The sequence below is a fragment of the Antechinus flavipes genome, chromosome 2, assembly GCF_016432865.1.
Source record: "Antechinus flavipes isolate AdamAnt ecotype Samford, QLD, Australia chromosome 2, AdamAnt_v2, whole genome shotgun sequence".
In the NCBI taxonomy this organism is placed as follows: Eukaryota; Metazoa; Chordata; class Mammalia; order Dasyuromorphia; family Dasyuridae; genus Antechinus; species Antechinus flavipes.
Genome location: NC_067399.1, coordinates 166,163,565 through 166,178,626, shown reverse-complemented (window position 1 = coordinate 166,178,626; position 15,062 = coordinate 166,163,565). Strand labels below are relative to the sequence as shown.

General features: G+C 33.9%; 1 protein-coding gene across 1 annotated transcript in view; it reads left to right on the top strand.

Moving 5' to 3' along the window:
- Positions 1–15,062, top strand: part of SPTLC3 (serine palmitoyltransferase long chain base subunit 3) — a 203,896-nt gene that overhangs the window by 112,999 nt on the left and 75,835 nt on the right. Inside the window, exon 7 of the mRNA XM_051975913.1 lies at positions 11,644–11,749. Coding sequence (XP_051831873.1) covers positions 11,644–11,749 — 106 coding nt within the window. The remainder of the gene's footprint in view (positions 1–11,643; positions 11,750–15,062) is intronic.

Here is a 15,062-nt window from a genome sequence, read left to right as displayed (position 1 = left end):
TGTGTTCCCATGTAGGAATGCAAATAATTTAACTTTATTAATAAGTCCTGTATGATTTTCTTTCATGTTTACCTATTAATGTTTTTTGTCTTGTATTTGTCAAATTTTCTTTTCAGCTCTGTTTTTTCATCAGGAATGCTTGAAAGTCCCCTATATCATTAAATTTCCATGATTTTACTGGAGTTTTGCTGGGTAGCTTCTTCTTGGTTGTGATATTAGCTCCTTTGTCTTCTGAAATGTCATATTTCAAGCCTTTTATTTCTCTAGCATAGAAGTTGCTAAATCTCATGTGATCCTAACAGTGACTCTAAGATATCTGAATTGTTTCTTTCTGGCTGCTTGCAGTATTTTATCCTTGACCTGGGAGCTCAGGAATTTGATTATAATATTCTTCGAAGTTTCCTTTTTAGATCTCTTTCAGGAAGTGATTAGTGAATTCTTTCCAATTTTATTTTATCTTCTGATTCTAAGATAGCAAGTCAGTTTTCCATTACAATTTCTTGAAATATATGTCAGGTCTTTTTTGTTGGTGTTGTTCATGGCTTTTAGGTGGTCCAACAATTTTTAAATTATCCCCTCTAAATCTATTTTCCATGTCAGTTGTTTTACCACTGAGATATTTTACATTTTCTTCTGTTTTTCTTTTATTTTTGTTTTACTGTTTCTTAACATCTCAAAGAATTGTTAATTTCTACTTTCTCAATGTTAATGCTGATGGAATTTTTTCTTTAATAAATTTTTATGCCTCTTTCTTTTCCATTTAGCTAATTCTGCTTTTTAAGGAGTTTTTTTTTTCTTTTTTTGGTAGTAATTATTTTTTTATTAAAGTTTTTTAATTCACAAAACATATGCATGCGTAATTTTTCAACATTGACTCTTGCAAAGGCTTCTGTTCCAAATTATCCCCTCTTTTCCCCAGATGGCAGGTAGTCTAATACATGTTAAATAGGTTAAAATATATGTTAAATCCGATATGTGTACATATATACACACACACACACATAATTATATAGTTATTTTGCTACACAAGAAAAATCATATCAAGGAAAATACTGGGAAAGAAAACAAAATGCAAGCAAACAACAACAGAAAGAGTAAGAATGCTATGTTGTGGTCCACACTCAGCTCCCACAGTCCTCTCTTTGGGTTTAGATGACTCTCTTCACGACTGAACAATTGGAATTGGTTTGAATCATTTCATTGTTGAAGAGAGCCACATTAAGGAGTTATAAATTTTTGTCCCTATTTTGTCATCTGGCTGATCTGTTCCGTAAGATATTATATTCTTCAGTACTTGTACCTTTTTTTTTACTAAACTATTAATTCTCTTCATGATTTTCTTGTTCTTTTTCTTATTTTTTCTCTACCAATCTTATCCTGTTCTTCAGCTTGTCCAGGAATTCTTGGTGGGCTCGTATCCAATTTACTTTTTTTTTCCCTTTGATTCTTTCTTAATGCTCATTTTTACATTGTTGTCTTCTTCTGGATTTGTGTATTGATCTTCCCTGTCCCCAGAGTAGCTTTTTATGGACATAACAGCTTTGCTGTTGGTTTCATTTGTTCATTTATCCAACCTATTTCTTGACTATGAACTTTATGTTAAAATTGGGCTTTGCTCATGTAGGAATGGAAAGGCACTATCCCAAGCTTTGGTCTTTTACTGTGCTACTATCTTCAGAGCTGGTTCTGAAAGTCTTTAAGTTTTCATTTAGTGCTTCCAAAGAGGTATGATCTGGGAAGCTGTGGGACTGCTGATCTTTTAGCCCTCATTCTGATCATTTCCCAGGTAGAATCCCCACTCTCCTGCAACCAAACCCACTAGCACCTCTCTCTGAACTGGAACTACAAACAGGGTCCCTTCTTCCCTGCCATGCAACCATTCCTTTACCCTGGAGCTGTGTACAGGCAATGGAGTTGTTAAACAACACGTGATCCTGTGCCCAGTGCCAGCTCAAGGACCTCTGAATTGCCTTTCTAACCAAGAGTCCAATTCCTTGGATGAAAATTCCCAAAGATGAACCTGCTGCTGCCACAATTATCACAAAGGCCCACCACTGGCATTGCCACTTTAGGAGTTCCTGGCCAGCTCTTACCCTAGTGTTATAAACTGCTCCTTCCAACAATCTAAATTTTCTTGGACTGAAAAAACGTCTCACAGTGACCTTTTATTGGCTTTTTTCTCCCCCAGAATTCAAAATCATTTTAAAGTCGTTTGGAAGAGAATGTTGGAAGAGTTTAGTTGGGTTGCTGTCTCTGCTTTGCCATTTTGGAAATTCTGTTCATTCCTATTAGTTTTATTCAAGAGTTTTCTTTATTCAAGAATTTTCTCAAAATGGTAGAAAATCCATGGTTACTTCTTTGTTATAGTGGTCTCCAAACCTTCCCTAAGATGATCCAATACAAACAAAATAATGAATTTCTTTCCTTATTTTCTCTGGTTAAAAGACTTCAGAGAATAAGCAGTTAATTCTTTGATTTTTAAAGTATTTCCTTAATTTGAATGTGCCTCTTTCCTGACGATGTAAATTAATGGCATTCTTAATGAAATGTGTTTACTATTTCTCCAAATCTCCATCCACACCCATTTCCAAAAGCAAGTACTTCTTGCTTATCTTGTTTGCTTTCTTTGGAAAACCATATCATCAGATACTTTTTGTCTAATAGTGTTACTGACATCTACTGGATAGAATCAGCCCTGCCTAGAGAATACAACGAAGAGAAGAGCTTTCCCCATTTCTCCATGCTCTTTTTAATTCCCTCCAACCAATAGGAATTTGGCTTCAAGAAGTAAAAAGTTCATTTTAAATGAGTTTCTATTTCTTATATGAGAGGCCTGTGCTGAGATTTTTTTAATTACAATACAATTTACAATAGAAATTACAATAATTACAATAGAAATATTAAGAGATGACTGAGAAACCCCATGGAGAACTGGGCATTATCTCCATGCTAGTCTGACCTTTCCATAATTTTCCACCAGGTAGGGAATGGGGAAGGCTGTTTAGGATGTTAGTGGTAGATGGAAATAAAAAGGAGGAAAAGAATCTAACATATATTTAAGAAGGAATGTAGTTAGCAATAGTCATTTCCCTAGATTATAATCACAGAACCTGAGTTAGAAAACATCACAAATACCATCTAGCACAATCATACCTGAACCAGAATTGCCTCTACAACATCCAGAGAAGTGTTCAGTAATTTAGCCTCTGCTTAAAGATCTCTAGTAAGGGAGAAAAACACTTACAAGTAAGACCATTCTATTTGGAATAGTCCTAATTGTCAAGAAGTTTTTGTTTTACATCCAATCTAAATTTTTTGTTAACAATTCCCACTTCTCCTAGTTCTGCTCTCAGGCTAAGCAAAATAAGTTGAATCCCACTCTCACATGATAGCCCTTAATACTTGAAGACAACTATTGTATACCTCCCTATGTCTTCTCAATAAATATCTCTGATTCCTTCAGCTGACCATTAAAGAAGCTTATTTTAGGGACCTTTATTATTTTGTTTATACATTTCTTAAAAGTGGCACCTACAACTAAACATGATACTCCATATGTGGTTCTGACATACTTTTAGATGATTTCATCTTATTTAATATGTATCTTTCTTTAAAAATTTACACATCGCTTTTCTTTAAATCTACACATTTTAAATTTCCTAGAGAAGACTGCTATGTAAAGGAATATTAATATTACAGAATGAGAGATTTAGAATTGAATAAGACTTGTCAAGCCAAATGTTAACCCCTTTATTTTATTGTTGAGGAACCAAAGGCCAAGAAAAGTTTAAAAGTACTCTGACTCCAAATCCAATAGTCTTTCCAAAATACAATTGCTGATTCACTATTGTCAATTCTTCTACAAAGTGAAGATTAACAAGTTTTCTATTATATGAATGTGACTTACATTTACTAAATTTGTTTAAAGTATTTGTACATCTAGCTAAAAATCTGGTGACTAACACCAAAAGCTGTTGAATTTAAAAAATATATGAAATCTGTCCTTGTGATCCAAGACATAGTTGGATTCTAAGAGCCCTAGGCTCAAATCCTGTCTCTGCCACTAAATTATGTGATCTAAATATCTCTGGGGCTCAGTATCCTCATTTGTAAAATAAAGGAGCCAGGGGAAAAGAATGCACTATTATTGTCCCTTCTCACTCAAATCTATAATCTATGATTCTATAGCATAGTTCTTCATTTCCCACTAGCTGCACTACTTTTGAATGTAACTCTCCATCATGATACCTTCCCTCCTTTACACACTTAGCTAAAGCAGACTTTGGAAGTAAGGATTAGGATCAAATTTGAGGAATTAAGGGAGAAGTTTTCAGGTAGTAATAATAATATACTAAAAGGGATATTGGCCTTGTAGTTGGATGACTTTGATTCAAATGTTAATAGCCTCAGATTAAATTAGGGCACAGAATTTAAGAGTTAGAAGAGACCTCACTGTCCATCCAACCCAGCCTTCACAGCCATCACCTAAAAAAGCAACTACCACAAAAAGTTACCAGTCATGTCTACTAACTGTCAAACACCTGCCACTCACAGGACACCAGCTGAGAAACAGGGTACCTTGAGGAAACAATGTGCTAATCAGGTCAAACCATCACCTTGAATACCATCTTCCCTCAGACCTTGGTAAAGAAAGCTCAAGACACTGAAATTAAGTTTTAAGAATAACTTTAGAATCTTTATAGCCCAGTACTCTCACCCATCATCTTGAGAAAGTCTCTAGGAAAATGCAGTTAGGCTCCAGTCACATCTACTAAAAAAACTCAAAGAAAACTCACTGCTTCCAAAGTACTTGACAAATAGTTCAACATCAGGAACTGATATGACTTTATCAGTGGAAATGATATTTTAAAATAGGCATTATCATCTGCTTTGCCTCTATACCCTAAGATCCATGGAACTTTTATCTGACTTGCAGCTGAAGCCTTCCATTTGTACTGTTTCCGATAATAAAACGTGAGCTATTTGAAATCAGGGACTTTCTTACTTTTCTATTTGTATTCTCTGCATTTAGCTCAGTACCTTGAAAGTTTAAGTAAGAGTTTAATAAATGTTTTATTCATTCATCTAGTCCAAGTCAAAAGAATCCCTTCAAGTAGCTATTTAAATTCTAATTGAAGATGTCCAATGAGGGAAAATCTGTTACAACCCTCCATTTTTTGATAGCTCAACTTGTTTGGAAATTTTCCCTTATATCAAGACTGTCTATCTTTCTATAATACCCACTTATCATCACTAGTCCTGCCCTTTGGCAAGCAAAATGAGTCCATTCCATTTCCTATATGCCAACCTTCCAAATATTTGAAGAAAGCTATATCCCTGCTATATCTCATCCAGACTAAACTTTCTGTGTTTTTGATTACTCATTATATCATGACCTGGAGACCCTTCACTATACTGGATACCCTCCTTTGGTAGACTCTACTTGATCAATATCCTCACTAAAACGTGATGTGTAAGACACAAATAATAAAAAATAACAATGACTATGATTGATGACCTATAGTCTTGAGCCTTAGTTTCCTTGTCTTTAAATAAGAATTGATACCTGACCTGCCTTGAACATAGAATTAGTCTGAGAATGAAATTATGTAAAAAACTGTAATCATAAAGACATATAAATATAAGCTATTATCATAAGCATTATAACAATAAGACCTCTTGCCAGTAAAATAAAACCCAAAGACATTTACTTCTCCACCTGGTATCTTACCATCAGATCCATGGAATTTCCTTTTCAATTAATAGATGTTAAAAGACATTTTATATTTTCCCTTTCCTCTTGCCTTTTTTTCACCTAGATCCTAGAAAGTTATGTGGTATGGTATTAAATTTTGGAGGTACTAAACAAAGAACTAAAGATTCATAAAATTTCAGCGGAAAAATCAGGTTCAAATTGACTTTTTCATCACAAGGAATAGGGAAGAGTGAAAGGTTTTAGGATAAAAAGCTAAATAAAACACCTGGAATAGAAAAGAGTAAAAGGAAGTCTGGAGAGGATCAGAGAGACACAGAGGTACTCCAGCCCTACTCAAGGATGAAGGTTAATTATTTTTTTCACCCTATCTGCTTCCAGCCCTTGCTGAGGATCTTTAACCTCTGATCCAGGCAAAACAAGTAAAGGCTCCAAAGATAATTCATGTCAAATACAGTCATCACTAACTTTGTGGTGCAGCATCATCACTGCCCAAAGCAGGGAGAGAGAGGAAGAGAGAAAGGGAGAGAGAGAAAGAGGGAGAGGAAGAGGGAAAGGAAGAGGGAGGGAGAGAGGGAGAGAGAGAAGGGGAGAGGGGGAGAGGGAGGGAGAGCTGGCCGTAGAGTAGTTGTTAGCAGCTGCTGCTGCAGCTCTGTTTTCAGTAGATCAAATGCCCAATCTCTATGATTGTAGTTATGTAATGTCCTCCTCAAACACATCCTAGACATCCAGGACTGATATACAAAAAGGAATAGTTGGTCCCAGAAAGGATTAGACTAAAGTAGATGAAGAAAAAAGAAAATAATAATTTCCTCAATTTACAAGAAGAAAGGAAAAAGATGCTTTTTGAGTCATGGGTCAACATGGATAATCACCTCCAAATAAGGACTACCAGTTACCGTGTACTATCATTCATCTTCTAAAGGAAAACAATTTCTTTTTAAAACAAGGCTCCAAGAGCGTGCCAAGTTCTATTATTAGCATATTAAAGAAATGATCCCTGCACTAAGGGACTAATATATTTGTGGCAAAGACTCTCTTTTCTCCTCATTAACAAGCTGCTTGTCTTTAGTAGCATTTGTTCCATATATAGACATTTTCACTACTAAGATGTAACCATAAAATATGGGTAACATAAGTCCTTTACTTGGGTGGTCTTTTGCACCAAGATAGATGCATTTGCATGGGGTTTTGGCCCAGAAAGATCAATCTTCAGAGAGAAGGCATGGGCTCAAAACATCTATTCAGAATTTTACTGCACAATGTTTTATGTTCATTAAGGAAGAATATCCATGTTGCAAAACAATCTTAAATTAAGTTGATTTTGAGAGAAATTTTCCACACTGATTTGTATCAGTCTCTTTTATAGCATCTGGTAGCTTGCTTCATATTTATTTCCCATGCACTTCCAAGTCACTGAAAAAAGATTGCATAGAAAGGACTGTCCACTGGGCATTCCTGAAGGACCAAGTTATATTTAAAGTCTATTTCTGAATGTACTTAAACAAAACTTCATCTATTCTATTAATTATTTTTCTTTGGCACCATGTTATTATTGTTTTCTTCTACATCATACTGAAGAAGCATGAAGCATTGTGAAAAAAAATACTAGAAGATCTGACTGGCAATTCTTAATGCTATGATCTTAGCTAAATGGCTTTCCCTCTAGGAACATTTGGTTCTTTCCTCCTTAATATAGGGATAGTGCTATTTATACTATCTACTTCACAAAGGTGTTTGCAAAAAACACTTTAAAAAATTTAAAGTGTTATTTTAAAAAAAGACATGTGAGTTACTATTTTAAAATATTAAGTCCTTGGAAATCACATTTACTTTTTTCTAGATTCACAGCATACATCTTATGGTGAAAAGGAAATCAAAAAACTAAACAACTTGTGATTGCTGGATATGATATTTTAAAAACCCCCATGTCTACAAAAAAAAGTTTGAAATCATAGATGTGAGTGAAAAGAGATGAGCATAAAGAAGGGAACATCGAAGTTGGTAGTGGGAGGATGGTGGGAGTAAAGAAGGAGAATTTTGCTTAGTTACTTCCAGAGAGAGTTGGTGCACCCATCATGTAACTTTCCAGGACTGTTTCCAAAAACTGGGCACTATTCCAGTGACCGGCTGTAATTAAGAAAAAAGAAAGACCGAATTTGGCAATATCCACTGAAAAAAGACATCATTTAGCCTCATCTTAAGAAGCCATAAATGTATTCCTTACCTCAGCTGATATTAGAGTCAGTAAACATCACTTTCAGGAGGTGATTGTCAGCCTTGATCATTGTGAAAATTGGCTTCAATGTTTCTGTTTCACTCTTGTTGGGTGTCTCCTTTTATAGTCATTTAAAATGTGATATCTTGTGGCAGATTATGGCCAGATGCTTCTTTCTTCTAGCACTTTAAATACCTCTCCTTTACCATATCACCGAAACAATGATGTTAATGTTCTTGAACATTTTATTATGGCTAAGACTGCCAATGGAGTAGGATGTCTGCCTTTTAAAGTACGATCAAGATCTTGACTCAAAAGACCTTGAAGTTTAAATTCTGCAAGCAGAGAAGACTCTGGAAATACAAAGAAGTATAGAAGTATCTGTAATAGCAATACAGCTATGGAGTCTAATCTTCCTTGGTGAATTATCCTATGTGACCCTACTTGTGTTCACTATTTATTAAGAACCTAATAAATACCAGGTTCAGTGCTATGGACACAAACTAAAAGAATGAAAAAAATACCTACTCATAAGAAGTTTATTCTATTAGGGGAAAATGCATAAATGAATATGTAAAGAATAAATGTAAAAACAATAGATAAATAAAATAAATTAAAAAGTAATTAAATATATTGTAGTTTGTTAGAGAGGACACTACACTTGGAAGGATCAGAAAAGATTTTATATAGAAAGTGATGCCTGAGATATATCTTGAAGCAAAAAAGGCATTCTATGAATAGAGCTGAGGATAGAGTATATTCCAGATAATGAGAAAGAACATGAATCATTGTGTGTGAGGAAGAGAAAGAACATCAGTTTACTGGGTAATAAACTACTAAAAAGAGGAATAATGTATTATGAATCTGGAAAGATAGCTTGGAATCAGGTTGTGAAGAACTTAAAAGCTTAACAAAGAAGCTTATATCTAATGATGCTAAGGAGATATTAGAGTTGTTTGAATAAAGTTTAACTATGATCACACAAAGTCGGAAGGCATGAACAAAATAATGCAAGATAAAATGGGAAGCAGCTGATTGAGAAAAAATTCCTTGCAACAAATACCTTTTATAAGGGTTGGATATTCAAGATATATAGGGAATAAAAAATAAAAAAGAGCTAGTCCCAAATGGATAAGTTGGTCAAAGAATATGAACCAAAAACTCATAATAACTGCAAATTATGAAGTCACATGAAAGATTGCTCCAAATCATTAATAATAAGAGTAAAACAAATAAAAACAACTCTGAACTCTTTACACTCAAAAATTATCAGATAATGACTCAGTCCAAAGGCATTTATTAAGCACGTACTATTATGCCAGGAATTGTGATAAGTGACAGGAATTTAAAAAAAAAATTTTTTTGGAAGGAAAAAAAAACATGGTCCCTAACTTCAAGGAGTTATCATTCTAATAGAGTAGAAAACATGCACTCACTACTACATACAAGAAATATAAAGTATAAATAGAAAATATTATCAAAATGAAAATACTATTTGAGGGGCACTAGATGGAAGGGAGAGAAGGATAAGGCTAGATATATAGAGCTAAAAATGAGTAGTGTGTGTGTCTGTGTGTGTCTGTGTCTGTGTGTCTGTGTGTCTGTGTGTTTGTATGTAATATTAAAAAGCTGATGAGTTCATCAAACAAGATAGTACAGAGAGAAAAGAAGAGTACCCAGAACATACTTATGAAGAAAAAAATATATTTACTAAATAGGATCCAAGTTTGTTGTTTTTATTGTTGTCTAGTCCAACTCTTCTTGACCTCATTTGAAATTTTCTTGCTAGAGACACTGGAATGGTTTGCCATTTTCTTCTCCTGTTCACTTAAGACCCAGGAAAGACAAGTGAGAAAGAGCAAATATGCAGAAGAATCAGGCGAATGAAATAAAACCTAGAAAGTGGAGAGGTACAAAGGTCTAAGGAGACAAAGTAGTGGGAGTGGAGGTACCTAGTAAAGATGACTTTCTTAAGAAGTTGAGCAAAGTGAGGTTTATCAGATGAAATGAAGGACAGTAATTTTTGGATGAAAAGTATTATGTAGGTATTGAGAAAGGAGTCAATAAATAAGGAGAGATCAAAGATAAGAAATAAAGGTTAATAGAATGGGCATTCTATATGAAAAAATGGGAGGAGATGGGATCAAAATGACAAATTCAAGGGATTGTTTTGGTAAGGCAAAAGGTCACTCCTTGTGAGAAAAGGATGAAATAGGAGTTAGAAAGGGGTAATCTCTTGAGTAATGTAAGTGAAGTAGGGAAGAAGAGGGAACTTCAATTAAATTGTCTGGATTTTTTTTGATCAAGTATGAACTCAAGAGGAGTGCTATGAGGAGACTTAAAGAGAGATAAGAATGTTTTAAAAAACTGTTGTTCTTGAATGAGATAATAAACTGACTAAAGAGGTAAAAAGTACTGCCTTGTTGGCCTGGTTGTTATTATGTAACATAAATTTATAATGGATCATATCTGGATGATTTTGTGATTTTTTTTCCAATTCTATTCAGCAGCTCATGAAAATAGTAAAGAAGAAAGACAGTTACAATAATCTAAAATTAGTATTTGATAAGGCATGATTAGCAATAAGACATAAGATAAGAAATTAGAATGCAAAGGACAGTGTAGAGCAGGACTTCTTAAACTTTTTCCACTCGCAACTCCTTTTCACCTGAGAAATTTTTATGTGAACCAAGGTATGTGTGTGTGTGTGTGTGTATAAAACATTTGCTGATAATAAATTACAATTTCATGACCTTCACATTCAGTTACACAATCCTGTATAGAGTCACAATTCACAAGTTTAAAAAGCTCTGATGTAGGGGATATTAACTATTATTATCATAAACGAAGCTTTATAAGAGGCAGAGATAATGAGGAAATATATTCCAGGCCTGAAAACCAACCTATGCAAAGACACAAAAGTAGAAGATGGAATACTAGCAATTTGGAGAGTCTGGAGATAACATAATATAAATGAATGAGATGAGAGTTCATAAAGGTCTAATCTTGTGAGGAAAATGGAAACAATACAGAAGATATTGTAGAGTAAAAATAACAAGACTTGACAACTAACTGATTGGGGAAAAGTGGGAAAAGAGAATAGAAGAGTTAAGGATAATCTCAAGGTTAAAAAATGGTAGTGACTAGGAAACTAGCAGTGGTTTCAATAGGAATAGCTAAAAGGATAAGGGATTAGATGGGGAAGATAATGAACATGTTGCATGTGAAATACTATTGAGAAATCTAGGCAATAACTCCAGCAGGCAATTAGTAATGCAAAACTAGCATTTAGAAGAGAAATGAAAGCCAGAAAAACAATGAGATAAATCCTTAATTATAGGATTTCTACCACTAATCCATGGGATAGGGAGATATTAGTCCTATAAAGTCCTTTTAAAATACAAATTTTATCAAATGGGATAATACATGTAAAGTACTTAAAGTATTATATAACACTAGTTATCATTAATATCATCACAATTACTATAATGAAGAACCTGATAATGGAATATTACTGTTACTTCATTGTAATTATTCTTTACCTAAAGGGGGGGGAGGTAGATATGTCTTTTTAAATCTGATTCTAACATTGATCTTAGAAAAGATATTTTTAAGCTAAAAAACTAAAATAATGGAGAATCATTAGAAATTAAAATGAACACAAAAAATCTAACTCTTATAAGTCACTTTCTTTTTTGCTTGTTATTTAAAGACATGCAAAGTCTAGAGAAGCTACTAAGAGAAGCTGTGATCTATGGCCAGCCCCGAAGTCGAAGAGCATGGAAAAAAATCCTCATTCTAGTAGAAGGCATCTATAGGTATGTGAATGATGAGGGTATTTTAATCTGTGGTCTAAATATATTTGGGACAGCTAGATGGCATCATGTATAGAGTGCCAGTTCTAAAGTCAGGAAGACTCATCTTCTTGGGTTCAAATCTGGCACCAGTCACTTACTAGCTGGATGACCTTAGGTAAGTCACTTAACCCTTTTTGCCTCAGTGTTCTCATTTGTAAAATAGAGAAGGAAATGGCAAATCATGCTAGTATTTTTGCCAAGAAAAAAACTCCAAATCAGATCACAATGAGTCATATATGACTGAAACATCTGAGAAATAAAAAAAAATAAATTTGATAGTCAGAAAAAGATCTACATACTCCATAGGTATGAGAAGTTAGTCACTTACAAAGAATCTGGTCTGAAAGTACTCTAGTAAACCATCAAGCTCTCATCTACTTATCTATATGGTAACCTGCTTTGTCAGATAACTGGAAGTACAGAATCACACAGAACCTTAAAGTTGAAAGGGATATTGTATAAAAAAAGACAGAGACTACTTGGCAAGGTCTAGCCAGTACCCTTCAACATAGTAACTATTTTAAAACTTAACTGAATTTGTTGACCTCATAGATCATATAATACAATGAATAAGAATCTTTCATACACTTCTCAAAATATATCACCTAGCCTTTAAGACCTCTAACAAGGTACAGCCAAGTATCACCAAACAGCTTATTCTATTTCTGAATAGCTCTAATTGTTAGAAAACTTTTTCCTTGCCTCATGTCTGCTTCTCTGGATGTGGTTCTTTATTGTGGGAATTTTTCAACCTATTTTATGGAGACATGCATATGGAAATGAGAACTTGAATTGATTCTTTTTATAAACTTTGCTTACCATATATTGAAAATCCCTGATTACAGAGGTATTTTATCCTATGATATTGTTTGGCATGAATTCTCATGACATTTCATATCTAATAATAGAGTATATTGAGGGCTAGAGTATCCTTATGAATTATCTGTTGAAAGCCATTTTTACTAAAAGAAACACAACTTGTGAAGTATTCCTATTATATTTAGACTATGGGGCTACAGAGGGGCTACTAATCTCTTCATAGTTTGGCTTAGAAATATTTTACCTCAAATTCAATTTTGTCCACACAAGATTTTTATATTTATGTTACTAAGGGAGCAGGAAGATTCCTCAAAGTAGTACCTTTGCTATCTTACTTGCTATTTATGCAGAGGAACTATTAACTCAGCAGAATGTTTCCAAAATGAATTTTTAATTAATCCTAATCTCAAGTAATTAGGAAGGAAGTTTCTAGGGGATAATTATTTTAAAAGTGAAAAAAATGAATGAAATGGTAATTCCTGCATCTGAAAATTAATAGCATTGCTGCAAGTAAGGCAGGAAAAGCAGGAGCAGCATTTTTTTGTGTGTGTCTTTAATGTTTCCCCTCAAATAACATAATTTTAGCCAAAAGAATAACAAGCAGAAAAGGAAAGAAATGTGCTTCCTGTCAACAAATACTTTTTCATACACTGAAATTTCAAATTTTTCTTGTCTTTTAAAAACAAGTAACTGCAGCATTTCTTATCCTGGCTGCTGATCGGAGCAAAATAGACAATCTTCCCACATCTACCTTCTCATACCTGATCCAGTGGGTCTGGTTGTTTCACATACTAGTAGAGTTGTAAACTTGGCCTTTATAGTCTATCAGTCACTGATTTTCTTTAAGACCTATTAGAATAAAAAAAAAAGACCTATTAGAATACAAGGTGACATCCAGGATGCATAAAAACTGTGAAAGAACATTAGAATAATTACCTTATTCATTGGTCCTGAACTTGCTACTCAAAAAAAAATGTCAAATTGACTTTATATTGTCACAGATTCAAGCCTCTTTCTTCCTCCTGTGTAATTTGTGCCAGCTGCAATGCACCATAAAACTGGAGTGAGAGAACAAACCAACTCTTATCTAAACACCTGTCATTCAGGATTGGAACAGCTTAAAAGCTGATCAGCTGAGCCAGAGCAGGCTGGACATCTCCTTTTAAGCAGAATAAACAGAACCAAACTGCAAATAAACACAACTTGGCACAACTAAAGGAAAGTTAAGTTTTAAACACTTTGATCATAGCCGAAATTAAGAGGACCACCAGCATTTTACTGTCAAATATTCTTGTCAGTTACTCAACCTACAACAACCACTACAAAGACTGGGCTTTATTCATTTCCTAAATACCATCTCTGTTCTGCCACAGTATCTGCAATACAGACTTAAAAGTTATGGATTTCTTACAGAAATCAAGAAATTGCACCAGAATTCAAGTTTAAACATCTCTAATATTTGTAACTTAATCTATGGCTTATGTATTCATTTTTCTTATGTCCTCTTTTCAAAGAATTCTGGAATAGAGCTTTCAGGGACTCTTTAGAAGAGAATGATTTTTCTTTTTTTTTTCAAATGAGTATGTGAAACTTACCATGAAAAGAATCTCTAACCCAAAAATGCTTTTTATGAATAGGCCATAATCTCCCTGGATTTTGGTTTCTTCATCTTTAAAACAAAAAGGTCAAACTAGATTATACTTCCAACTCAATCATTCTGTAAATTCTATGATTCTGTGTGACTGTTTTCTAACCTTTGCCATAACTCAACAGTGATTAAAATAATCTCTAGTTGATTTTTCTTAAGAATAATATGAGAATTTCTATTTTTAAATATTTTGTTGGTATATAATTTGTGGATAGTCATACAGACATTGGGCTACTTTCAGTTCTGATATCATGATTTTTTCCTCTTTTCTGCTATTTCTATTATCACTGATCCAAGATCCCTAACAAAAGTAGCAAACACAAGAAAAAGAGTCAAGGGATGGTTAAGGAATATTTAGAACCCAAGTGTCAAGTCACAGATGGTTTCTGGATCTCACTTACATTTATAAAACACCTTTTTAGTGTCACTAAATAGTTATTATATTTAAAAGGTAGCTCAGTATGCTATGAATGGGGGAAAATGGCATTAACTTGAAAAAGGAAAGTGAATGCAAGACCTTTATTGGACAAATGCACATTGCACGAAGTGATGCAGCTGTGATGTATGGCAAACATTCAAAAGAGAAGAATGGCAGAAAATTAGAAGGTAACAACTTTCAAAATATAAGCAGAGAAAAGTCATCTACTTGAATTTAGAACAGCTATCAAAAGAATGAACAGAGAATCTATAGTAACTTCTACCCATAGTTCTTCATGTACTTGAAAAGAACACAAATAAGTCTCCTCTTCTCCCATCTCTGTGCTAAATTCTGATGGAAACAAATGTGAAAAAAATTACTAATGTATA